This window comes from Notothenia rossii (genome assembly GCF_949606895.1).
Source record: "Notothenia rossii genome assembly, chromosome: 4".
NCBI lineage: Eukaryota > Metazoa > Chordata > Actinopteri > Perciformes > Nototheniidae > Notothenia > Notothenia rossii.
In genome coordinates, this window is record NC_136902.1 from 69,891,675 (window position 1) to 69,919,145 (window position 27,471).

The window sequence follows — 27,471 nt, forward strand, 5'->3', positions numbered from 1 at the left end:
ATCTAATTTACTGCATAAATAATTAAATGCCTCAAGTGTTCAATAGGAAAGCAGAAAATACACTGTCCTTAAAACATATCCATTCCTCAAGGACTCTTTTCATGTTTTGTTTTTTTAACAGTGTAATCATTTTTGCTTTTTCACATGGTTTTAGATATTGACACATTTCCATAGTATTTATTATACTCACATTGATATTTAGTGGAGGCACCCAAAGGCTTTTCTGCATTCAGGTCTGATGTTTACTTATCAAAACGCATCAGCTTTTTACATCCACTGTATACTTTGTGTGGAATCTTTCTATGATTTGTGGTACGATAAAACAATGAAACATGTCATCAGTGTGTGGGAAAGAATCAGAATCAAGTTTATTGCCAGGTACGTTTACACATGCAAGGAATTTGCGTTGCTACATGTATCTGGTGGTGCGAACATAAACCATCCAAAACAATAAGTTGCAAAGTAGGTAGAAAAAAAAGGATAATACAAGATAAGTCTTTTTAAGAAACAATTTAGCATTAAAAAGGATGCTAAAGTATTTACACCAAATGTAACTATACAAATAACCTTAAAAGCCATATGCTCCAGTGAGTGCTTTAGCATATATGCACCTTTTCCAAAAAGTGCAGAATTACATATATCACATAAGGAATGATGCCCTTAGGCAAGGGCTTAATAGAGAATACTGATTATTGTGATATCTCAATTGTTAGGAAATAGCTCCCAAAGTCTGTATAAATAAAAGATGTCCATGCACACTTTTGGAAAACCCCTCCTGCTTCTTTAAACTGCTTGACATTATTATAGTGCCCATCTAGTTGCTTGATTTAAAAACATAAAAGACAGATGTCAGAATCAGTTACAAAGACGTTATTAATGTCGGAGGAAATATTGAAGACATTTTAAAAGCCTGATTTAAAATGCAAGAAAGTGCACTTTGACGGGTGCGTACATTAATATATTGTTCAAACTGAAAACTTCTCTCCAGCCAAAGAATTGCAAATCTCATGCCAGTCAGAAATGCTTAGCAAAGCCTACATGTGCACCCTGACGTCTAATATATAAATACTACAGGAGTGCAATGCATTATTTACTCTACAAGTACTGTAACAAACACAAGGGAAGATGAGCAGACATGTAAACAGCCTTTTTATTGGCTGGCAGAATAATCATCTTATCTCCCCAAAGGCATTATGGTGAAGTGTGATGGGACCCTCAAACACTACTGCATTGTGCCCCAGAGCTGGGGAAACTCTGCTTTGCTGCCTGCTTGTCTTCTTTGATAGTGATGATTAAAAAGAAGTTGCTCTGTGCATTGTTCCTCCTGAGGAAGAAGATCCCCCCCCCCCCCCCACCTTCACACCTCCACTGTTCTACTCCCCACTAGGATGTTTTTTTGACAGAACAAAGTCCCTCTGCCCCAAAGGCTTTACAACAAGCATCAGAAGAATGTGGAAATATTTTCTCAGGGGTTACTATGCTTCTGGGAAACTGAAGATATGTCATTTCAAAGGTTAATCCTCCTAATACAAACAATAAAAACCTTGACATTAAACATTCAGAAGGTGCTTAGAATGCCAATAACATGTTTCAGACGTGATGTGAGTGTAGTCACACTACAGTGGTGTTCCACTCTGCTTGTTGTGCTTTTCCAGTCTTGTGGATAGCATAATGTAAGTGTTCAAGTCTGTGGCACGCACACAGCATTCTGGAAATAAGGCATAGTTATAGTAATTCAGATTCCCTGGCAAACTTCTCAGTAAAGGAAGCGAGGACCAGCATAAATTGGTAGTTGAAAGCTTTGAGCGATTACGTCTTTGTTAGTGGCTGCAACAACAGCTTGCAGTTCAGCTGTAAAGTATTGTAATCCATACAGCCTTTGTGAATAAAGGGGAAGGATTTAAGAACACAATCCATTTTGCCCAATGAGCAGGACAAAAAAAGGCAGTCCGCAGCTTGATCATTAGAGCCATCGGTGAAAACAATCTGGCCACGACCATGATTGCATGCAGGCTGTGCCACTTAACAGCACCCTGATGTGGGGGAGCAGGAGCTGAGCCAACTGCCAATACAAGTCTGAGGAATGTGGCATGGCCTTGCAATCGTTCCAAACATTATCCTGCCTTTCCAGGTTTGACTTTTCCCTGCCTTCTGCTCAGTCGGTGCAAGTCACATCAGAGAGGAAGAAGTGGCAAAACAGTTTCTGTCACAGTGGAAAACAGACCGGCTCACAAGTAACTGCAACTCAAAGAAACTGGTAAAGTGAACTCTTAAAGACTTTTGCTTTCAAAATAAAGATATGTCCATCATTTGGTGTCAAGAGCATGGCAGCTTAAAGTTCGGTTTAACAGCCTTCAGTAAAAATGTATCATGGTAACTTAGTTGTACTGAATTGTTGCTAGAAGCTTATAAAAAAAGATAAGCATCATTTAAGGTAGTACATATGAAATTAAAGTGTACCTATTAAATTAAACTCTAGCTATACATTTGAACAAAAAAACCCATTATTGTTGGAAAGGGCTCAGTGCTATGTATGGCTGAGTATTGGCAATGGTCAAACCAATAGTTGAATACCATATTGGTCTTTTATCATAGAGCTAATCGTCAAATGGACCAACAATTGGTAAAATAGTTATTAAATGATGAAACATGTTTTACAAAAAAACCCTCATCCGCCAAATGTATTTGAAGGATTAAAAAAAATGAAGAAAAGGTAAATTAATCAGTCAGTAGCCCTTTGAAGAAATACATCACGGTTTATATTCTGATTTATTGGACCATCTTCGACCTAACGCTGTAGTTGTGACCAATAGTTTTCCTGTGGGATTAATACCAACAGTTTTGCACATTTCCATGTTTTTTCCCAATTATTTTAAGAAGAGGGATTTCATTGATCAAGGGTTGTTGCTGATGATTTTTGGATGTCAGATTACAATCCTTTTGGGCGATCATTGTCTGATCCATTGAACCACACCAATTATTTCAGTTTAGAAAGGGAGCATGATTGTGTTGATCTCTGGTTGGGGAAGTTTGTACTTATATGGAGATGTTATTGTTGTTGACGAGCATGCTGGTTTTTGGTGTGGTTTATGCTCTATATTCAATTATTTATTTAGGAGTTTTGAGTGTAGCTGCAGATAATATTCGGTGCATCAGCGTTCATTTACTGGAAATGAAGCCTTAATGCTTTAAAAACACTCAACCCTCACTGAATTAATGGACTCACTCCATTGAAATGAAGAAGAGGGCTATTCTTCTCAAGTAGGACTCAAGGCTTTTATACATTTTACAAAGCTGTGCCGTCATGTGCTTTATTTAACCTTCAATACAAGCAATAAAGCTTTTCTATAACATACATACATAACATAACCATGTCTGCGAATGAATGAATGACTTTATGAAGTAGTTGTCATTCCTTTAAAGCAGGGGTTTTCAAAGTGTGGGAAGGTGAGCCTCCCCTCAGAGAACATAAGAACAGCCGCACTCCCCCTCCCAATTATTATTGCTATTATTATTATTATTATTATTATTATTATTATTGTTGTTGTTGTTGCTATAATGCAGGGGTATTCAATTGCATTTCAAAGAGGTCCAGTAAGAGAAAATGTCATTATGCTCTTTTTTCGCTTTTTTCGCTGTCTACCTTTCTCTTTTTTGAGCACGCCATTTGAAATGACTCCGACTGTTTCTCTCTTCTTGTCTCATCTCGTCTCTGTGTGTGTTTGAATCTACCGTGCTGACTTACTGACTGCACAAATTTGATTGGCTGAGTAGCGTCACCTCCTTAAAACATTAAACAACAACTTTTTTTAAACCTTTTTATCTTTTAAACATTTTTAACATTTTCAACATTGTGGATGAATCCTTATATGCTCCCGGCAACACACTGAAAGTCAACTTTGCCTCCTATTAAACTCACCCCTACTTTAGTGGAAACAATGAGTCTGCATCTTTGATGCGCACAGGCGGATGACGCGGGATGCAATGTAGACAGGAATAAACGCAGATCATCCTCTGGCTGGCTGCAGCCTTGACCAGTACTTGCTTTTGATCAAAGTAAGTATTATTACAATTTAAATAAAGGGCGGTGCCGGCCGTCAGCGGACCGGCCGTTCTGTGATTCTCCAGAACACACAGATGGCCAGTCCGCCCCTGCCAGGACCGGTCCATGAAAATCCTAGCTTCAAATAATCATTGTCATACTTCCTCCGTTTTCTGCCAGACGCTGTCTCCTCTCTCACTTTAGGTAACTTCACTAAAAATCGATCCATGTTGTCGCTCGCATAAAGTTAGCTGAAGTTAACTAGCTAGATTTCACTGTTTCTCGTTATTCTTTTCTCACGCTGTGCCTTTTCTCTGGCGCCCCCCCCGGTGAGGCGCACCTCACTCACACTTTGAAAACCGCTGCTTTAAAGTATAAAAAAATAAAATAGCTAAACAGGCGTATTTACAGAAATATATGTACAACATCTCTGTTATTATAAGGACCACAAATAATTAGCTATGGAGAAATGTTGGTAAAAACTACAAAAATAAGACCGAAGTTATAACAACCTGGAGTGTCCCTTAATTCCTTAAAAAAATGCTTCTCCTATTTTTGTCATTTAAAACCGACAAAATGTGTATTTCAGATTAAGCCCCGGATTGATGAGGATGCTTGTGGATGATATCTGGAGTTACAACCCACAGAGAAAATAAATGCTACTTTGTTTATGCAATCCATCTTGATGCATCATAAAGAAGGCTGTGGTTAAAGAAAATAGATGCATATTTGCCATTTTCTAAAATAACATATCGTGTATATTCTGGATAATATCAGATTAAATTATTGTCACCTATGCACGACTGATACTTTATTCCAGTTAGTTAGTGTCACGGCACCTGTGATGAATGATTCAAAATGGCATTCATGGAACGACACAGACAGAGAAGAGAAAGATGACCTGACATAATCTCACCTGCCTATTGGCACAGTGTAAATCAAAGAGCAATCTGCCCTGACAGCTACAGCTTTCATGACGGGATCCAACTGGGATTTCAGATACTCTAACCAGCCAGATAAAGCCTAGTGCCTGAAGAATGTGTCCACCATGAGTCAGATACAGAAAATATAAAAAAAACATTGACTGTTTGAATGCCTGTCGGAAAGCTGATGCATTTTAATGGCCAACATTTTGGGTGAGGTGCTCTGCTTCACTTTCTCTCTTGTTTCTCATGGCGGGAGGAATAACAACCCATTTAAAAGAGGACAATGATAAGCAAAATACATTCTTGTCACTGTGCATCAAACTAGGGAATGGTGAGGAAGGACTGTGTTGAATTTTTATTTATTAATCTTAAAGAGGCCCTATTATGCTTTTTGCTGTTGCCCCCTCCTGTAGTGTGTCAAATATGTTTTTGTGAATGTAAATGGGGTGCAAAGGCTAACATCCCAAATTGCACGACAGAAGGAATGCTCCAACCAATTGTACGTGAAAGGTTAAGGGGCGGGATATCTCCATGCGGTTGACCAATCACAACAGAGCCGGCTAGCTAACCAATCAGAGCACACTGGGCTCTGGTTTCAGACAGAGGTTGAAAAGAGGTGCTGCAACACAGGCAGTATGAGAACAATAAAGACCTTTTTGAACATTAAAGCATGTAAAGATGTCACAGTAGAGGCACTAAATACAATTTTAACCCTGAAAATGAGCATAATATGTCCTCTTTGAAGTTAAACTACATATAAGATGTATAGTTCCATATAACCCAGACAGTCTAACCACAACTATATCAACTTGTTCTCAGAGCAATAATGACTAACTGACTAAACTAACTATTTTTTCGAGAGTTTCTATGTATGATTAAAACAACAAAACTATGCAAACTGCATGCCTGTTTAACAGGGCTCCAACCGGGCAACATTCTGCCAACCTCAGATGTATCCACACACCAACAAGCAGTCCACAAAAGGTAACTTATATCCATAGGCGGAGATTGACATTTGCATTTGGGGTGGAAAACCTTTTTTACTGACGTCAGTACACAGCAATAAAGCCAGCGTTCACCGCACTGAGTATGACTTTTCCACATACGAATACAACTCGTCATTCACGCCTCATGCCCGCCTTACACACACACACACACACACACACACACACACACACACACACACACACACACACACACACACACACACACACACACACACACACACACACACACACACACACACACACACACACACACACACACACACACACACACACACACACACACACACACACACACACACACACACACACACACACACACACACACACACACACACACACACACACACACACACACACACACACACACACTCATATTGAAGGGGCGGTCTCTCCCCCCAACAACAGTGAATTACATAACTGTAAAACTTATCATAACTGTGCACATCTTATACTTATTTGATAACTACTATATCCCTTGGTTACTTGAACACGCTACAATATTATTAACCAGTGTCCTACCTTATTAAAATATTGATATACGAAATATTTGTATTGGAACAGTTTTAGACGTAGTAATGCTGTAACATATTTCAGCCACTAGGTGGGGCTTATATCCGTTCTTTGCTGCAGAAGGACATCCTCTGATATGATATCCGGCTTGCCATATTGCCAAAGGAAATAACACCCTGTATTGGATCCATTTTCAGCAGTGCCCAGCATGGTCAGCCGCATCCAGCTATTATTTCTAGATGGAGCAGTGGTGTGTGGCTCCACTGTGACATCCCTGACCCTCGCAGGTAGTAGAAAGTGTAAGTATATGACAGCTGAGTGTAATGAAAAACCACTTTTGGACTCTTTGAGCTTGTCTTGTTTACCTTCTCTGCCTCTGAGTGGCACTTTCATCTGTCTTCACCCCTAATTGGATCCTCTGCACACATTCCCATCGGAGGATCTGCATCTCCTCATGCACACGCCGCATTTACCTTCCTCACACACACACAGCAGATTTGCCTTTATGTGTTTACTGCTTCTCTGTATAATGACAGCCAGAGCTTTGCCCTCACATTTATTTGCATTTCTTCTCAACCCACCCAGTGTCTGAGGCCGCTTCTTAGACATCAAAAGAGGCACCAGGAGGAAAATATGTGGTTCCATCTAAATGAAAATAAACCCTCAAAAACGGTGTTACAGACACTGTGCAGAAAGGCTATTAGTGGTGTGCCCGAGATTCACCCCATCAAGGCAGAGCTGGCAACACGAGGCAGAAAGAACAATTACTGCACATCAAACAAGCTTATAATTAACGCATGATGTTAAGGGGGTTGCTACTGTTGTATTTTAATCATTAAATGAACTTGATTATTGTTCGGAGTCACTATTTACAATCAACAACATGTTTTTGTTGTTTTTTTGTGGAAGGTGATTAACACTAGCAAAATATATTGCAATATATGCAATATAATTCTCCTTAACTGATCTCAATGTTATAAAGCATACCGCTTAATATAATGATATCATCTTGCTGATACTTAAATTAGGGCTATTTCATTACATGTTGTCACAATTTTTTTTGTTTATTTTAATTATAAGAAATAGTTCACTTATCTTAGCCTTAACATTTAAATGACACAAAGAAACTAATGTTGGAATCAAAAGGAACCACTGCTGCTTAACAGCCTTATTATCAGCCAATCGAATCATCATCATTTGAGAGTAAATTGCTCATGTGTAGAGCTTTTCACCACAGGCATCCAGAGGAAACTAACAAACTCACCATCATATTATTTTAGTCATAGCTGAAAAAGCAACGCGGCATTGTATCCAGCCGGGAAACTCTTGGCGGTATCTCTAGATGTCCGTTACAATAAATACAAATCTGTCAGCTTCCTGTCCCCCCCTTCCCATCCTTGATCATTAAGCCTACTGCAATCACAACTGTGGGACTCATTAAATTCCTCCGCGCTGCTCGCTGCGAAGACAGACGCCAAATACCGCTAAAGAAGCCGCTTTCTGAATCACTGGGCTCTGCTATTATTTCCCTCTGATAGCATTACCACACTAGTTCAAACCACTGACCCATTCCATACCACAGTGACTGCTTAGAATATATCGCAAAAGTATTGGCTTCAAAAATAATACCGCCATTACAATTCCTTGTGTTCACAAGTCATATTTAGTTGAAATAAGTCAGACATATTGTTTGGATCCCTGATCCACATGTCAGCGCAGAGCAATGCATCTTCTCAGAGATTTTTAGCATCTTCAATGCCCTTAAAATGTATTAGTAGATTCACTTTGAACCATGTCGAGCGTTCAAACTCATATCAGCAATTAAAAGTGAAGATGACTGGTGAAACTATATAATGGAAAACTCATGTACAGTATATGTTACTGCCTCAGGGATAAATTATGACTTTTGGTTTCACACAGGAAAGGATAAGCTGTCTCCTACTGTAGGTTATAGCTTGACCTGCACATGTGTTATACTGCAGATCAAAACTTATAAGTTTATGGGAACATAACATTCTGTATGCCGTTTCCCTTGGCTTTTATGTAGACGTTAAAAACTGAATATTGCTACTCTTATCATTTACATGTCCGTGCAGCCACAGTAGTGGCATTGTAATGTTAGTAAATGCCGATCTGATGAGAATGTGGCCACTGGCTTTGGTGCTGGACGAAAGTAAAAGAAGAACTAGAGTTGATAAGATATATCCAGTGGGGACTATTAATGTATTTACAAAAAAGTTGTTGACCTACTTCATCTCACTCTGGCCCAAAGCTCTGCACAGACATGGGCATTCCCAAAAACGTTTACAACTTTTTTTTAAGCTTTGAAAGTGTTAGTGTGCACACTACACATAGATCATACTTCCCACATTACCATTGCTGCCCTTCCGGACATTTACTGCCTCTGTTGAAATATTTAGCAGTTAGCGATTTTGCCAACCCTAAAATATTAGTCACGTTGTTGTATATAAATAATATAATAATAATATAATAATAATAAATAACAAAGGCCTCTTTAAAAGGCCTTGAAAGTGTGACAGAAGACTGCCAATTCCTGAATATTTAAAGGAAAACAAGCTTTGCCAAGACAGACTAAAGGATACGTTCCTGGAGTTTCTACAGCCACCCTGTAGTCCTGGAAGCTCTTACTGGGGTTGAAGTTGAAGATAAAGAGCACACGTCCCCGCTCAAACACAATGACCTTGTCCTCTTCATGCTTGGCGCTGACAAAGGCCTGGAGGGAAAAAAAGAGAGAAAAAAGGCTTATAAATTAGTTTGTCATGAATAGTAACCCCCTTTCCCATCTTGAATTTGGAATATTGACACGTACTGTATCAGTGGACTATCCTGAAATAGGCTGAGTAACGTTCCTACATCAAATTTCAGGTGGCACTCCTCAGCAGAACGTGGCAGCCCAGGACAGTGCGAGACACACACTGTCAGCTCTAGACAGCTGCACATTATGAAGCCACCACTCTCCTGTGGAGCGGGCTACTGTTAACGTGTCATTAGCAGAGATTATCAATGTCACCCAACCCCCTATTTTTAGTGCCTTGTTCCTCGAGCCAATTTCAGGGCAGCATATTCACGGCTGAATGAGAAGATAAGCACCCCAGCAACTAAATCTGCAGAGAGGGTGGAGGTTAGGGATGAGCTGACAGTCTGGAGTCTCTCACCAAGTCCATTTCCAGTCCACACATTTGGGGTAAAGGGGTAACCTGCATCCATTGAGTTGTGACCCAAAGTAAGGAAAACATGCATTCTCACCTTAATAATTGTGATTACATTTGGAATCTGCTCATGTTTGTAAGTTTCTATGGTTTTAATTACCTATCCGTCCCTGCATCCAGCATAAGTCTGACCTGAAACAGCACCTTTGGGTAAAATCTTGGCCAATGAGAGAAAGGTAAATGCTTACAGCAGCACCATTTGTGACCTTGGCACTGAAATCATTTTGCAAAACCACAGTTGGAATGTAATATTTCTACAACCCTCCTTCCTGGCTCTTCTTTTCCCACTGGAATGTAGGTTAAGACCGTTGCAGGTGCAAACAGCACAGTTTGTGGAAACATGGTGATGAAGTCTCTGCACTAACAGGAGCTGCTGTTCATGTCCAGTGTTCGGCCTTTTGAAGCTCACAGCTGCACATCTTCAATGAGGCTTTCACAAAAAACACTTTTAAGCAAAGTCCCTGCATGTTTTAAAAGCTATTAATGGTTTGGGACCGGCCAACATTACAGGCTCTCTCTGTCATTTTATAATCCAGCAAAAACTCTCAGATCTTATGCTGCTGGGTTTTTAAATACACACAGGAAAAAAGCAGCAAAGCTTTTTTAAATATTTTTTTTATCTATGCTCCAAAGCTTTGGAACACCCTACCAAAAGCTAATAGAGAAACTGGCTCTATTAACCTTTTTTTTTTTAAAGATAAAAGCCACTTGATTTATTTGGCTCATAATTAATGTAATTCTTATTCCTTTATAAAAACATTTAAATCAAAATGTGTTTTCAATAAAAATAAACTTGACATTTTTTAATATATATATTTTTTTGTTGTTGTTATTTTTGTACATTTTATTATCATCATTATTATTATTATTATTATTATTATTATTATTATTGTTCCCTCTTCTCTCACCTGAAAAAATAGATCCTCATCTGCTGCTCATTTCAACTACATAACGCCCTTGGATCCTCCCACCTCAGTGTATTATTTAACCGAGCTTAAAAATATTCCCACTAAGCATGAAACCCCTGGCAACGTAATTGAGAAGCAGAACAGAGGACTCAGACTTATCTGGTTATTACAGCAAAATGTCTGAGCAGTTATTACCGTAATCTGTAAGTGATGTTCTACAAAGTATTTTTGTGATATTTTATCAATTCCTGAATAAGCCATTTTTGTCTCCACTATCAGATACCGGAGCACAGGGTCAGCCGCAGAAACAGATTTATTATGTATATCTTCACACTGCTTAGGTTTTACAAAACATGTATTTTAATATTTGCGCCTGCTTTACCTCACCTCATCCCGATTGTACCTTCCAATATAGGATTTAAAAAATATATTTCAACTCCAGCTGGTCTTTTGGCACCAATAGTTTACAGTGCTATATAAGCTGATTATAACGTTAAACAATACAAGTATGTCAAAAACATTGTTACCAAAATCTTTACGATCATAGCAAAACACTAAATGTATGCAGATCCTCTCTGGCCTCCCTAATTTCTAACTGCCCTAATTTGTTTTTATGCTCAAGGACTGTTCAAAAGATTGGCCTCTTGCTATGATCATAAACAATAATAATACTCAAAATACAAATATAAGAATAATAAATCAATCAAAGATCTAAATAACATGAAATCTTAAGAATATGGTGTAATCCTCTATATGATTTCACATGTTGAAGGCATATAAACACCACCCTATGTGTAGCAGGTCAGCAATGCTGCCAAATATATGCGTCTTCCCTGCCAGTAGCATCCTTTGGGATCTGCCTTTCCTTTCATTCCCCCAACTGGGAGCTCAGAAACCAGCCAGGTTCTGCTTTCCCTTTGCCTTACCTCCAACACTCTGTTTAATCCACTTGTAAAGGGTGTTCCAGTAAGTTAGAACACATTTCTCATTGATGTACCAAGGTACAGAAATTAAACATGTGAAAGAGACTAATTATGCTCTGTGATACATTTCCTTCTGGGCAGCATTCGTGTGTCAGTCAGTGAAAAATACGCAGGTCAGAGTGTAACACAGCAAGGGGAAGTATAGCTCTGATCTGAGGACTCATTTCCAGGTTTTGAGGGAGGGTATTTTTTTGAATCAATTACACAGACTCACTTCTAATCCCTGTCAATTTAGCCACACTCCCCATTTGCATTATCCCATTACTTTGCAACCAGCCCCTGAAGAGAAAAACACTTATTTTTGTATTCCATAGACTTCAAATCTAGGCAAAGAGAGAGGCTGCAGGATGAGAGAGAAATATATTACTGTTCACCTTGACAGCAGCCACAGAAACAGGGACATCTGCAAAATGAAGTCTTTATGGAGCATTTATCTCCACCTGAGTACTCTCCGATATGAGAAATTGTAAAGGTGTGTAAAGATGGGGGACAGGAAATACATTTATCCTAAAAAGAAATATTCATATATAGGTTTAATCATTCATAAACAATTGGCTTAGACACCAGAAGTGTTTACAAGGAATACATATCCTGTAAGAGACTGAAGAATGGTGCCTTGCCAATATATTTGTATGGGGTTTTGTCACAGAGTGTCAGCACAAAGCCTACTGTACGGTGAGTGTGTGATGTCCTTACCGGGGGGGCAGCCAGCCAGCCGTACTTGTCTTCAGTTAGGTTCATGTCTCGGTCAAAGACGAAAAGCTGATGGTAGCGCAGGTTACCCATATCCAATAGGTTAAACTGCCGTCGGGCATAGTGGTAACTCTGATCGTTCCCCTCTCTTGGGAAATCCAGCCACTCAGGATGGCCGAACTCATTCCCTGCAACACAGAGAAGGTTATTAAAGAATGTACATAATGAGGTGGAAGGCGCACCGTCTGTGAATTTGAAGACTCTATCATGCCATGTTATGTGAGGTTCTTTTCAGATTTTGTGCAATTTTTAACAAGACAAAAAGAGAACGATCAAAGAGACAGGAGTCTGCGACAGTTTCCGACCTTCTTGTAACCCCAGCAGAGGTTAGTCATTTCCATATTAAAACAGAACCACGATGCTTCTGCCACTGCAGCGTGCCAACCTTCCTGTCACCCAGGATCATGAATAAAACTTGCAAACAAGTGAAAACATTGCAAATCAATCCCATAGCTTTCATTTAGGTCTCGTATATTCAACAAATATATGCAAACATTATTCACCAGGATATATTTATATATTATTTCTGCATAACAGAGAGCAAACTAAAAAGCAAATGGGTAGAATTTTCAGAGAACTATTCATATGTCTGACACAAAGAAGGACTCTCTCTAGACATCTCCAAACTGTTGTGTAATTCATAACTATTAAAGCATTTACTTATTTCTTAAATATTCGGTCACCTCAGAACTACTGACTACTCAGAAAGATCTTAACTAAACATGTTTGTATTACAAAGGGAAACAGGAAGTGTTACAGTAAGAGTTCAGACGGGCAGCTTGGAGCAGAAAGGGTTACACAGTCCAGATGTAAAGCTGAATGCGTACTGCTGTGGGAAACAGCGGTCCTGTTTCTACAACGCTGTCACGCTGGGAGATGAGATAATGAATCCGTCATCGGATGTCACCACAACATCATAAAACAACAGCCAGGATAATTGAATTCCCGGCAGAGGAAGAAACACACAGGCGAGAAGCAGAGGAAGATGCATGACAAAAAGAAGAAGAAGAAAAAATACAGGCTAGTTTTTTTTATTTGCTGCTAAGAGCCCCCGACTATTAAAAAAAAGAGTGATGGGATGAAGTGGAACAGACAGGGTCTGACAGCGGATTCTAATGAAATACATTATGTAGGTGTTAAAGAAGTAGCAAACAATAAGGCATGGACTGCCAACTGAACAAGCCCACTGCAGCACTGAATTAGGGCAGCAAAGACAAGCAGAGAGAACTAGAGAGAGAGGAGAGAAGGAACGAGAGAAGGAGAGAGCCTTTTCTTGTGACATCTGCATGAATAACAAGCCTCCCACACAGCTGAACTTCAAATGTAAAGGAGAAAATTACACCTCAGACTTGCAACACTTGCAGTCAGAGGCAGGTTTTCTTCCCTGCACTCCAACAAGAGCAATGTGTACACTACACATTCAATGTGCATTGGAAATGACTGTTTTCAACAAGCCTCATCGAGCACAGGACCAATATTGTTTTCTAGATTTGTGAAAACAAATAAAAATTGTACGCCTCACACATTCAATTACTGAGTGGATATGTCAAAGGCCAAGCGGTTTCTTCAGAGAGGAACATCTACCTAAAACACAGAGGCCAAGTCCATAACATTTTAACGTTAAACATTATTAAATATAAAACGTTGATTACATTTCCTTATTTTTTAAGTTGTAGTCACCACTGTTTTTCTAAACATAAAGTAGAAGACCAAAGTTGAAGGAGATGAGTCATACATTCTGCAATCGAAGAAAACTATTACAAATGACTGTTATTAAATAAGGGCAATACAGCACAGCATGTATACAACAAATGAAAAAGCTTAGAAAACAACATGTGTGGCTGTGTTAGTACCAGACCATTAGATGAGAATGTTTTCTTCATAGGTCATAAAGTCAGAAAAATAAATAATATACTTGTCAAAAGTAAAATCTTTGTTTTGTGAGACCATTAAAGGTTTAGCCTTACTGAAGTGCAAGAGAGAAGGTCAAAAGATCAAAACCATTCGGTGTGTTCTTTGTGGGAGTTTGAATCGATACTGTATATTATCATTTACACCAATGTGAGCGTTCATTTTGAGTGAGATGACGGTTGCACATTGCACGTGGATGTGTCTCGAAGTGAGAACAAATATATTTTAAAGCACACCATGGTGTTTTACGGATAATAATGCTGCTTTGGATAGCTCTGGATCATTTGGTGTGACTATCTTAATAGTTTCATGTTGCCTAAAAAAGAAATTAGAGGATGTAATGTAGTTCCGTTTCCAGAGGGCTGTGTTCCCAATTCCTAGAAATAACCACAGACTGTAATTAGCCTGCGTTGGTTCAGCCAATCACAATGGGTCTTTCGAACACTATTGGATAGACCCATTGTGATCCTATACAAGTTATCTAACCAGTGTCACCTCAGTGCCGAGCACGCTGCAATTAGGACTGAAAACAACTAAGAACCATATGCTATGTCATCAGATGACAAGAAGAAAGTTTGCGATTATAGCTTCCAACTCCTCGTACAAAGCTCAAGAGCTCTCACAAAGAGGATGGACAGGAAAGAGGGATGTTATATGGCAGCAGTTATGCAAGGCAGCACAGAACCTTAGCGCTGTGTTAGCGGATGAAGACAACTCTGTGATACTTGGCAGGACTGAAGACAATGCCCTTTCTGAAATGTCGGTGAGAGTTTCACAGTGTTCTGAAGTCTACAAACATCCGCAGTAAGCTGCAGCATTGTTGGTAGAATTATGGCAGGAGTCGCTTAAAGGTTAAAGCTTCCAGATTAGACTGAGTTGTTTTTGTTCCTGCCATAGCAACACAAATGAGCAATTTCACCGCGGATGTTACAGCCGCTGTGGGCTGTGTCACGGCCCTGACCACCACCAGTCAGCAGTTTATATGTCTAGTAGGCATGACTGCCCTCAAGCAAAAAGACAATGAAGTTCTCATGAGTGTTCTTCCATCCCCAGAGGGTGTCAAATGTCAATCTCCCTAGTGTCCTCAGAGCCCAGAGGATGAAAGACTCCACTTCAAGAAGCTTCCTCAGCTGTCTGAATCATCCTCTTTCAATAACAACAACACCACCACTGTGCGGAATCGTTTGGTTACTAATGTGTATTGACCTGAATGTCTTGTATTGGACAATTCGACGCCCTTTTAGACAGTGAAGGAAAGTAACAAAGTAACTTTACTCAATAATTGTACCAAACGAATGTAAGATACTTCTACTTACTTAAGGGTTTAATTAAATAAGGATTTCTATTTTAATCTGCTCCATTTCAGAGGTAGTACTCTGTGCTTTTTACTTCAACACTTTTTCATCCCATATATTACTAGATAATTTGCGAAAGAAAGATCCTACATTATAATGAGCATTTGCAATACAATGTGTTGTTATACAGTATAATCAACCACACACAGTAGATAACTAGTAAGCCCTTTTGCAACCAGTTACATCAAAATGCATCTTCCATGGTTCTGCATGGATAATAATAAACTAATATTTAATAATGTATGAATGAGTTATTTTACTCTCATACTTTAAGTAGATTAGCTTAATTTTACCTGGGGGTTTTTCTCCACGCGTGCTTTGCGCTGGGTGCTAGGAGTTTGAACACTTGAAACGTTTGACAGTCTTTTTTCAGAGTTGTGTTCTATACAAGCTCCTTATTTTGGCCGTTGCAGGCTTTCAAATATATAGTATGGCTAAGGACATGCTACCATTTGACAACCTTCCTTCAAGAAACACATTTTCTTGATTTTCCTTCCTTTTTCACAAAGGCAGTCGTAGTAAGCTGCTATTCTCTGGATTCAGTTGCTTTCTCATGATATCAGGATCTCAAGAGGGAACAATGGCATACAAGAATACTCTCAAACACAGTGCTAGAGGCTCCTCCCTTTAAATAGCACCTAAGGAATAAGCCCCATTATTACCTCGGGGAACACAATCTCAAGGAGAATATAAATCCACATTCAGATACTCTTTCACTGCCAGGCATCAATATGAGATGCTCGATGCATAATTTACTGTTTTGGTGTATCTGCCCCCAGTCTGACTCGACAACATCTACAGTACTCTTGAGTTCCTTCATTTCCCAGAATGACTTTCGACACGCCCTAGGGAAATGGTCTCTCTGTGTTGCACTGTGTTGCATGTAGCAGGTGAAGGAGAGCTCACTCACACTAGTAATAAACATTTAATGATGAAGTAAAAGTGAGAGATGGATCAATGTGTGTAATGCACTGTTAAGACTGCAAATGATATGGTTGTAATTCACACGACAGACAACACAAACATGAAGGTGTAAGGGTTGCGTCCCATTTCCATGCAGGTTTTGAGGACGCATCGTATTAATATAAGAATGCTAAAACTACTTTGTCAATGTGCTGTTCATAGACAAAGGAACCCGTGGAGTAACTCGCAGTTGCAAAAACACATTTGGGATGGTGATAAAAAGTCTCAGAGAAAACTTCACAAAACAAACTAACAAAAAACTGGAGAAGCTGTTTGCTTTCTCTTGAAGTTTAACGAGCTGCAGTTTTCCAAAGCGGAAGCTTGATTGACATCTGTCTGCACACGTTGTTTCGCCTCTGGGAAAGGAGCTGTAAAGTACTTTGATTTCTTATCGTGAAAATTGAAAAAAAGGATACTATGAAAGTTTATATAAAGTGCGCACTGTATACAATTAGTGTGAAATGTTGGCGTTTGCTTCTGGGAGCTTTGTTTATCCAGCCAAAGAATGCAGCGTGTGATTTTGCTAATTTACTGCAATTTCTACTTTCTGGTTGAAGATTCTCGTCATTAGTAATTGGGCTCAATTGAACTAAAACTAGCCTTTAACTCTCAATGACACATGATAACCGAGCAGGCGAGGCATTGGTTCCCTTGACCTACAATGGCCTGTTGTGTGTCACCCTCTGATATGTTAGAAAGGTGGAACTCTGGCTTTTATTTTATTGCTCTTCTGATTATGGTTCGCAATTGTATCCAATGAAATAATGGCTCCTTTCTCTCTGCTGTCTCCAGCCTTCTTTAGTTATATTCTGAACTGCTGCTCGTGACCTTTCTCTTTCCGTCAGCTTTTTTGTGACCACCAGGAAATAATTAAAGACTTCAAGCGCGCATGAACACAGCGTCTCTTGCTGTCGGTCACTGAAATACATCTTGTTGAAATTTTCCCATGGGCCCACGTAGCGCTGATGATGCAGAATAGGTCACCGAAACTGTCCGAGTAATGAGAGTTACTGTACTTGTCAGTGTACGTGATTTTTATGTTCACAACTCTTGCCTTGTTTGTAAAAAGTCGGTGTGAACCCAAGAACCAAAAAGCAGCATTGGATCTTTTTTTTCTTTGGTTTAGAGACCGAACAACAGGGATGAACAAAAATAATGAGCATTTTAAGAAACTGTTACTGTTATATGATAAATGTTTATCTACTGGTCCAAACTTGACCGGTGCAATAAAAACACAAACACACGACAAACTGTTTCATGCCAACAGTGTGAAAACTGTGTTTCCATTAATGGGCCTTTCCTTATTATCCAAACTCGAGGCAGGGAGGCCATGTTGCTACATACACAAATGAAGCTGAGTGTAAGTTAAATCAGGATGACTATCTTTGCACTTCATTTATGAGCAATCTTCTTTCTCTCTCTCTCAACTGCCACTCTACAAATCAGCCGATTAAGGGCAATTCATTATTTTACTTAGAATACCCATAATTTCAACCAGCCAATCATATTGCTTCTGTCAAACTCTGAATATGTTCTCCTCCCTTCAGTCACCTGTCATTTTGGGGTAAAATCGCTGCAACACTCCTACACCCCATTAACTTCATCACCTCCAGTGAACAGGTGGAGGTCCTCAGAAGTCATTCATAATCATTTCCAGATTTTCAATATTCCCATCATCCTACTACTACCACCAATGTTTTTCCCGGTGAGGGAAAAGGTGTCCTTTAAAATATAAGGCGATGTGGTCTAATCTCCCAAAACCTAATCTTCATATGTTTGTTCACATAGCGATACAGATATGTTCAATGAATTACCTTATGATTGAAATGAACATACGCAATAAGTGTTGGAAATACATTTTTTTTAAAAAGGAAAAAACCAGTGTGCCAAGATAAGCTGAAGCTTTGATAAAAGCCCTCCTGAGTTTCCTAATGTTATTATTTTATAAAGTCTAGCGGAGATGATTGATTTCCTGTGTAAGTTCACTCAGTGCCCCGTGGAAGACTTTGACTCTTCTTTTCATTTCAGCTTTAAAGAAACACATTGGACACACCTCCATTAGGTGATCATTTCCCTCTCCTCTACGATAACACGGCAATGTCTCTCCCATATGCCTGCATTAATCACCATAATAATAATAATAATAATAATAATAATAACCTTCCTCTGCCTCCTTGCAGCTTAAATAAACCAGATAGCACATTCTGTAACAAGGATGAAATATGATGGATGCTCACCATAATACACACATCAATAAAAGCATGATTTGTGTCATATCTGGGGCACTGTTATCTAAAGTACTGTTAGGAGTTCTACTCAGAAATATACAAGGATAGTTTTATAAAATCAAATCATTAAAGGCTTATTGCATTTTTTTTTTACAATTTTTGACTACAACAAAGTCAGACAGGTCAAGAAAAACGAGTCAAGTCAAGATAATGAGGTTGTAAACAAACCTACTGTACTATAAGCCAGAAACAGCTATAGACTGCAGTTAACAAGTGTTTTACCCTATAGCCACATGGCTTTATGGTTGGCAATGTGGGTAGGTACATCTAAATGACTATTGGATGTATTTCCATGATATGTAGTCATGGTCTTGGGTCTTGGGTGATCCTCTGGATTTCCCTTTGCTGCCACGAGCTGGTTTACATTTATGTTTTTAAATTAAATGTCTCATCAACAAAAAGTTAGCATTGAGCTCAAATCACATTTGTGCCTATATCTCACACAGCAGCTAGGTTAGCTTTTTCTTTGTTTAATAAATAAATAAAAATAAAATAAAAATTGGTTATTAGTGACTAGAGAAAATAAGAACTGTTCTTAATAGTAGAGATTATATATAAGGGATTGATAAAAGGAGCATTCATAATATATAATAATAACCTGTATGATCTTTAAAATGCATGTTGCCTTGTTGGTCTCTGTCCTTAAGATGTGACCACATTCCCTGATTTCAGTAATTAAGGTGTCAAATTGATTTAAATCATAATCAATGATAAAGGCTATCTGAAATACAAAAAAAAAGGTTATGGCATTTATTTAATTTGGTTTTACTTTCTAGATTGATCATCCATGGTAAAGGGTGAAACAGTTACTAAATGTGTGTTTGAAAACATTGATGCTTAAATGTATGGTGCTTCCAATAAAGACATGATTAATGGGGGGAAACCATGTTTACACAAGGTTATGTCAGACAGATTTTCAGCAGGCACATCCCATTACTCTCTACACAGCCCTGCATCAGATAAGGGCCTGACAGTGACACAGTCCCCTCAGTAATTAGCAGCACAAGAAGGAGCCAAGGATCAATTTGTTTTCCATTGAAGGGATTTTGGCAAAAGAAGATCAATGACGGAATCAGAGGGGAAGGGAAGGAGAGAGTAACAGGTTTCAGGGGAATCCAAGGAAGAAAAAACACATACAACTGCAATCGTGATGCAATGATTATTTGCACTTGCTTGATTGATTTCTTGTTACTGTGTTAATGTACTCTCCCGCTCACATTTGCACATTAAATAAGCATTACTGGTCAAACAGCAGTGGTGGGAATGGCTTTTTCATATAACACCACAAGCCTGAAAGCACAGTAAGCTCTCTGTGAAATTATCCATTTGAAATGTATGAGGACAAAGCGCTGGTTTTCAATTCATTGTCCAAGGCTGCAGCATAATGGCTGCCTGTTGCACTGTAGCATCCATGAATACAGAGTGCAGGGAGAAGCTCAATGATTTAGACTGTAAAACTGCAAGGTTATCTTAAGTCTCTGTGAGCCCTGAAAGTCAGGAAGTGCGAGCGCTTCCATTCTGTCCCTGCTGATGTAATGATAAAACCACTGAGGCGTTTCATTACTGCCACGCCACTTGGTGCTTTAATGTCATTGACACTCCAACATCCTTTACAGTATCCATCTCTCAGCAACTCAAATAAGGATGCTCCCTCTGTCCTCTCACTTGGTGGTGGTCATGAGTAAATAAATGGGTTTTTCTAGGCAAGGAACTTCAAATTGAACGATTTGCTCTTGCTCAGCACTGACTAAATGACTCCGTCGTCATTGATCCATTGACACGGCATGTCATCTCAGATCGCCTTGATTGTCCATTTCCCTAATGTTTGCCCAATGGCCTGGACACAGGGATGAACTCCAGGGCGCTGCGACTTTGTCGATTTTTAAACTTTTTTTGTGTGTTCTTCAGAGAAAAGCTTTTAACTTTCATCCTTTATTACCGTTATCAAAAGATGATAGCGCCATTCTCTTTGTCAGCTAGACAGCGATTCTCGAAAAAGAACAATATTCCTCCTTAGTAATAATACCGGTCTCCTGTACATAGCTGCTGTTCAAACCACTGAGAATAACCTGAAAGAACCAGACAAACTCGCAACTCAACTTTAATTTAAAGACTGATTTGCGAGTTAATTTGTCTGAGTAATTCTGACAGCTTTGATTTAAGGTAATGGAGCACAATTAGGTGTAATTGTTAAGTAATTATTTTTAAAAGGCTGATTTAATTGTATTTTTTTTCAGTTTTAATGTGCTCTGTTCATACTACACTTTGAATTGGCTATGATACAAACAGCTACAAACAATAACTGACAGACTTGATGCACGAGAGGTTTCTACAAAAGTAAAAATGGAAAGTTGTAATTGTCTGTTTGAATAAAAATCATAATTGAATTAAATAATTATTTACATCGCCACTTTAAAGAAATGAAAATAACAGAGGGAGTGGAGGAAGAAGCATGCGTCATACAGTATCTTGAAATACAAATTGGTAATAAAAGGCTTGCTGTTCAGACTGGGGAAACTGCATGACGCAGGATCATTAACATCTTCCTGTGTTTCATTTTAACCTCTCTATTTGTACTTAATTTACAGCATAATACACATAAAGGTCTGATTAAAAAAATGCAAATGAAAGTATTTACAAATTTGAGAAGTTTGAACAAATGTACTACTACTTAGATAATACTTTGACTATAATTATTCTGGTTAAAAATGTGATGTAGCCTTGCAAGAGAAAATGCTAGTACTGAACATTTAGCAACTGAACCTCAGCTAAGCTTAATAAATGCATTGAGGTTTTACAATGAGTTAAGTACCTTAATCACGCTCTATTATTATTGCCTTATTTAGCCATATTCAAGCATTTTAATATGTTATTGACAGGTTCAGGGCCCTTTCTAATGTGTCTCTCTCTAAGTAAGTCATCAATTCAGACCATTGATACTATATACATGTATGTTGATTGACTACATGTAATAATACTGATTGGCTGCGAGTCAATGTGGCTCCTAATCCATGAGACACGAACCACTAAGATTACAGCAGAGTGTTCCTTTAAGCACCAGCCAGAGAATCAGATATAATTAGGATCGACAGTCCAACTGCCCACATGGGGTCTCTGACATCCTGTTCATTATGAGCTGCCCTGTTATGATTGTCCATCGAGTACATCTGCTTTGATTGTATCCCTCCTACCCACACACACACTGAACAGAAATTCAAAGCGTCCTTCATACTTTTTCATCAAATAAGGCTGGACATTTGTGAATACTGAATAATAATGAATCCAAAGAGGCAGCACAGGCAATGTAGAAAATATTTAATTGTTTGGACTCAGATCACCTAGTCACCAGGTGGAGCTAAAATGCTGTATATCAGAGTGGCTCCTCCGAGGAAATACGTTCCATCAACCAAAGTCAACTTAATTAATTATTATTTGATTATCTTTACCGGCAGGCCTCCATAAAGCATAGCACAGGTGATGTGTTGAAAATGAGAAGCATCTAAACAGAAACTGAGAATAGGGATCAATTTGAGGAGAAAAATAAAATGAACACATCAGATCTTTGACTTAGCCGTCTGTATTTCACCATCAGCTCTGGAAAGTGAGCAGCCTACTAATGTCAACCTCACTTCAAATGGTTCCTTTGATGCTTAACATCAGCCTTGACTCATTGGTTGCAAGCTTCTCCACAGATATATCCATTAAATCAAAATATAACAACTGAAACAAATCGAAAATTAGTGACAAGGTGTACTCAAGCCTTTTTGAATGAGGATACATTTATTATTGCAGTCTTACCCTGAAGCTGATATGAATAAAGATACACGTCAACATGGCACAACAGATAACACCACTAACAGTGGTGCAAATGAACACAGTAGGGATAGCTCATCAATTCAACATTTAAAGTGAAGCCTGTTCCTGCCGGTTGCCTGTGGAGGACGTGGATGGACAGGAGAATAAATGCGCATTTATATCTGTTCTGTGAACACTTAGGTTTATTTTTGTGTCTGCCTGAGGGGAGAGGATCACATTCAGGAAGAATATATTACATTAGAGGGATCTGAAATTAACACTTTTAAAAAAAATGCACCGAACACGAAGATCATACCTGTTTCTAAACCGCTCAATGTCACGCACAATGATATATTATTACTTGATCACAACATTTGAATATACATGTCATATGTCTATATACATACATATATACATACTGTGTGACACACGATGTGAGAGCTGAATCAACAAACACAGTATGTATATTGTAAGATAAATTGGGATTGGCATGTCTGTTAATAAAATTCCTCTATGCAAAAACCTAGTCACAGTACAGTATATACAGTAATGTACCGGTATACGTTATATTTTTACAACAGGCTTATCTTTTAATCATTATTTTAAATAATATATTTGTTTTTTAAAACATAAAATTACATCATTTACAGTTACAAACAAGAGTGAAAAGAAGCAATTCCTCACATTTTTGCTTTCCATGTAATTAAAATAAGTAATACATTGTTATGGATTATTTTTTGTCAATGGATTAACACAGAAATGTCCCTGCACTGGAGAAGGAACATTATATGTTTCTAATAGACTGCTAAATATTATGTATTCTATATGGTATACTTTTAGGTAGTGGTAAGGTTATTTTCTGTGTGTTTCCATGATCGCTCACCTATGAAGTTGAGGTAGCCTTCTCCTCCCAGACCATGAGTGAGGAGGCGGATCATTTTGTGCAGCTGTATGCCGCGGTCGATGATGGGTGTCATGGGAGTCAGGGAGCTCATGTTGGTGTACATCTCCTTGTCCATCAACCAGAAGGCCAAAGTCTTATCCCCAACCAGAGCCTGGAGAGGAGGGACATGTTTTATGACCCCAGCAAGATAATCCACACTCTATGAAGTGGGATCTTGTAGAAAATACCTTACCTGATCATGACTTTCTGCGTAGGCTATGCATTTCTCTCCATAGCGCCTGTTGGTCAGTGTGTGGACGATATTGCCAATATCCCAGTCCTCATCCTTACACTCCTTCAGGATCTACACAGTGACAGAGAGGGTTTATTGAAAAGGCCATGATAGATGTGTAGCTGAGAGATCCATTCAGGCTCTGACGGATGTCTAAAGCTTAGTATTTCAGTTCTGGCACTCTTTCTACCTTTCGTAAGTTTACTCTGGGTTACACTTCTTTCTCAGATCAATCTCTGCTTTGACATCTCTACATCCGCACTGTGAGTTATGTCTACCTTTGAATGGTGGTAATGGAGTTTTTAATAACTTCACTACAGCCTATGGGTAGTAAGGCATCAGCCCTCTCCACCTGAGATGGGCAAGGTCAAAGCCTCTCATCCAAACGGAGGGATTCAACAATAAATTCAACCATGGAATCAATGCCCTGCCAGTGGACCGCCTACATGCAGACTTCCTGCCACGGGAGGCATTTTTACAGGTCAGAAAATAACAGGGGCCACCTAAACCAGCATCTTGAGAACATATGCCCACACAGTGCTGCTATACAGTCCTGATCACTCAAAGTTAAACAAGCAAATAAGAGCACAGGGCACAGTAAAGGTAACCACACGGAGATTATTTAATATGTGAGAGATCAGAGTATCAATATCCTTCCTGAATGGAAAAAAACAGAGTTTATGCCCTCCAAGAACCACTGATGATTGACATGCTGGTTGGTGGGGGAGTTGGAGAGCACATCTCAGTGACAGGCTGGAGTCTGCTCAGTGGAATTTGTTGTGACAGTTGATTGACATGGCAGGAAACCTTTATATTACTCGCAGAGCCATAATCCTCTGAGGAAAGAAGGTAATTGTCGATCAATATGTCTGAGATGAACTGGCTGGTCCACCTAAATGGAGGCTCTCCCGCTCTATATATCACCATCTGTTCACATTCACTCTGCCTAACCTTAGCCTTGTGTGGCCATATTAGTCATTGCCAATGCCACCAGACAACCTCAGCGAGGCACATCTCATCTGCATGTGCTGCAAATTCTCGGACCTTTTAACTCCGTCTGAGCCAAGGACGTGACCAGGGCCAGACTGTTTTACCCTGAGCAACAACCATTCACCCTAGATGAGCTGGAAAGTTCAATGTTTGCTTTTTTGATGGCATTAAGCCAAATTAAAACATTATATAATTGAAAGAAGGTTTGAAAAGTGTGCCTCTTATTGTGCTTTTCCCCCTCTCTTTTGGGCAAATGATAACACTTGAATAATAATGTAGGCTTTTTTATCCCAATTTTGGTGGTCACTACAAATGTTATGTTAAAGACAGATGCTAAGTTTGACGCCTAATTTTAAGAACAAATTCAGACAGTAAATACATACAATAAACCAAATGTAAAGCATGACAATAGCAAAGGGGACTTATATAAAATATTTCCCAAGAAGATCGTAACAATGTAATGTACATAGATCAAATAAAAAAACAATATGGTATATATTGAAAAGGTAAAATACTTAGCATATAAGTAAGTTAAATGTGTTAAAAAAATAATATTTTACAGTTAAAACTGTATATTAAATGTTAATGTATATCGGTAAAGGGCCATACTACAGAGAGGTCAATAAAAGTCTTTGCATATCTAGAGAAATATGAGTCAAGGTTGGAAAATCGATTGAAAAAATGATAGAAAAACGTAGGAGATATAATAAAGTAGCTACAGCCAGATACACATAACCCAAAGACGGTGGAATAATATCACTGGGAATAGTATGAATTAATAATCAAGGCCAGATGGGTTGAGAGGTTTCTATTCTCAAAACAATTCAAAATGAAAAGTATTGTGTTAAGGTAGACTCAGTTAGTAGAATGATGGACCATCTATTCATATAACAGTAAACATATACATTGAAAGCGTTTCTTTCCTGCAGATAAACTGAAAATGCTACAATAGCTGAAAATAAATCAATCCCCTAAATGCTGCCTCCTATTTTCCCCAGCAGCTCAATATAAAAAGCCAAACAACTGAATCTGCAGGCTATACCCCGGAGATCATCCCCGCCGCCTACACATCCACGTACAATCAGACACTTTACACTTCCTTATGAATCATTACAATTCAATTCAACCGCAAAAGTGCTCTGGGAGCAATTAATCTGGGAGTGGGACTGTCGGAACGGAGACAAGAGTGACTGGGTTGACGATTTCCCTACCAGAAGCTCACCCACATCAGCCCCGACCAGCCGAGCTCCCTGGCACCACTGACACTCCACTTCATCAATGATAATGAGCAGTGCACAAATCTTACTTTACAAGCCTGCTGTCAGGAGCCAACCAGAGTGCCAGGATTAATTAGGCAGAGCCAGAAATAAAATAAGAAAAAAATCTAGCGGAGCTGGATGAGGTCATCTCGCTGCCACTGACATGCTGTGGCTCCTTGAAGAGCCTATCACATGGTGCTGGGAAGGATTCAGAGGCTGTTTGGTGTAAAGCTCTTGTTTCACATTCGGTGGCTGGCCCCGAGCATCCTTCCTCTCCTGTCTTTGCAAACACAAGTACAGGTGCTGTGTTTGCATTGCTATGGGGACATCCTCTTTTCACATATACGGTACTGACCCCAGAGATGAGCAGTGGGCGACCCTCAATCCCACGGATCAAGATAATGTCTCCCTATATTTATATTTTCAAAGGCTTCTTTTGAAATGAATGAAAACCCTGGCCATGCAGATGTCTCCGCCGGAGGCTAAAAGTCACTCCTTAGCTCACCTCGCAATTTTCCTGTAAAGAGTCTAAATCCCGCAGTTCGAGTTAAGAGCATACACGGGAGGTTTCAGAGTGCAATTAGCTAATAAAAATAAAACTGAAATGCTGCCTTTACAGGAGTCAAGGGGAGGGTGACTTTGGCCGAGGGGGGTCAAAAAGAGTGGGCGAGCCTCAAAGGCTGCCGATGAAGCCGCCGAGTTGTTGACATAAACAAGCTGGAGTCCATCATTGCCTGCCCGCAGCCTGCATTTTATTAAATCATGTTAATTGAAAGTGTTTCCAGTATGATGGACAGAGCAAGTGTGCGGACCAGAAATTGATTCCCCCCCCCCTACAACTAATAAGGAGAGAGCTGTGCAGACTGATATTCTCATTCAATTAAAAATAAATGGAGGAACAGAAACACAAATCGGGACAATTGACTCGGAGGTCACTCAAGTTGAAGAGAGAAGCGGAGAGATACCGGAGAACTCTCTGCATCGCCTTCTCCTTTCCTTGCCGCCACCAGCGAGCCCTCTACTTCCTCCTACTCTAATTGTTTCAATTACATCTCAATCTATTGTAGCTGGAGGGAAGGGTGCTTGTTAAATTAGAGGGCTTTTGTAACATTATCCATTAGGAGTGACAGAATGTTATGGTCATAATCCGATCGAATCATCCAAACGTGGGCTCTACGCCTTATCTGGTCCTCATTAGGATATCTTAATTTCTCAGAGCCTGTTGTTCCTAACAGCCTTCTGCAGCCAAAAAATGAGTCATATCAATCAGTCATGCTGGGGACCAAACACAGCGTGAGGCCCTGCTTGAGGAAATGGGAGAGATTCATCGGTGCGCACATGTGGATCTATAAATAAGCAAACATCCATGTTGCTCT

The 27,471-nt window shown here is 39.3% G+C and overlaps 1 protein-coding gene across 2 annotated transcripts in view; it reads right to left on the minus strand.

Moving 5' to 3' along the window:
- The window catches only part of gbe1b (glucan (1,4-alpha-), branching enzyme 1b), a 79,401-nt gene that overhangs the window by 10,885 nt on the left and 41,045 nt on the right, over positions 1–27,471 (minus strand). For both annotated transcript variants that reach the window (XR_013807678.1, XM_079678301.1), the window contains exons 11-14: positions 23,808–23,918; positions 23,555–23,726; positions 12,303–12,487; positions 9,089–9,219 (exon numbers count right to left, since the gene is read on the minus strand). Coding sequence is in view for 1 of the 2 variants with exons in the window: in XM_079678301.1 (XP_079534427.1) it covers positions 9,089–9,219; positions 12,303–12,487; positions 23,555–23,726; positions 23,808–23,918 (599 nt within the window). In the remaining variant the exon portion in view is untranslated. The remainder of the gene's footprint in view (positions 1–9,088; positions 9,220–12,302; positions 12,488–23,554; positions 23,727–23,807; positions 23,919–27,471) is intronic.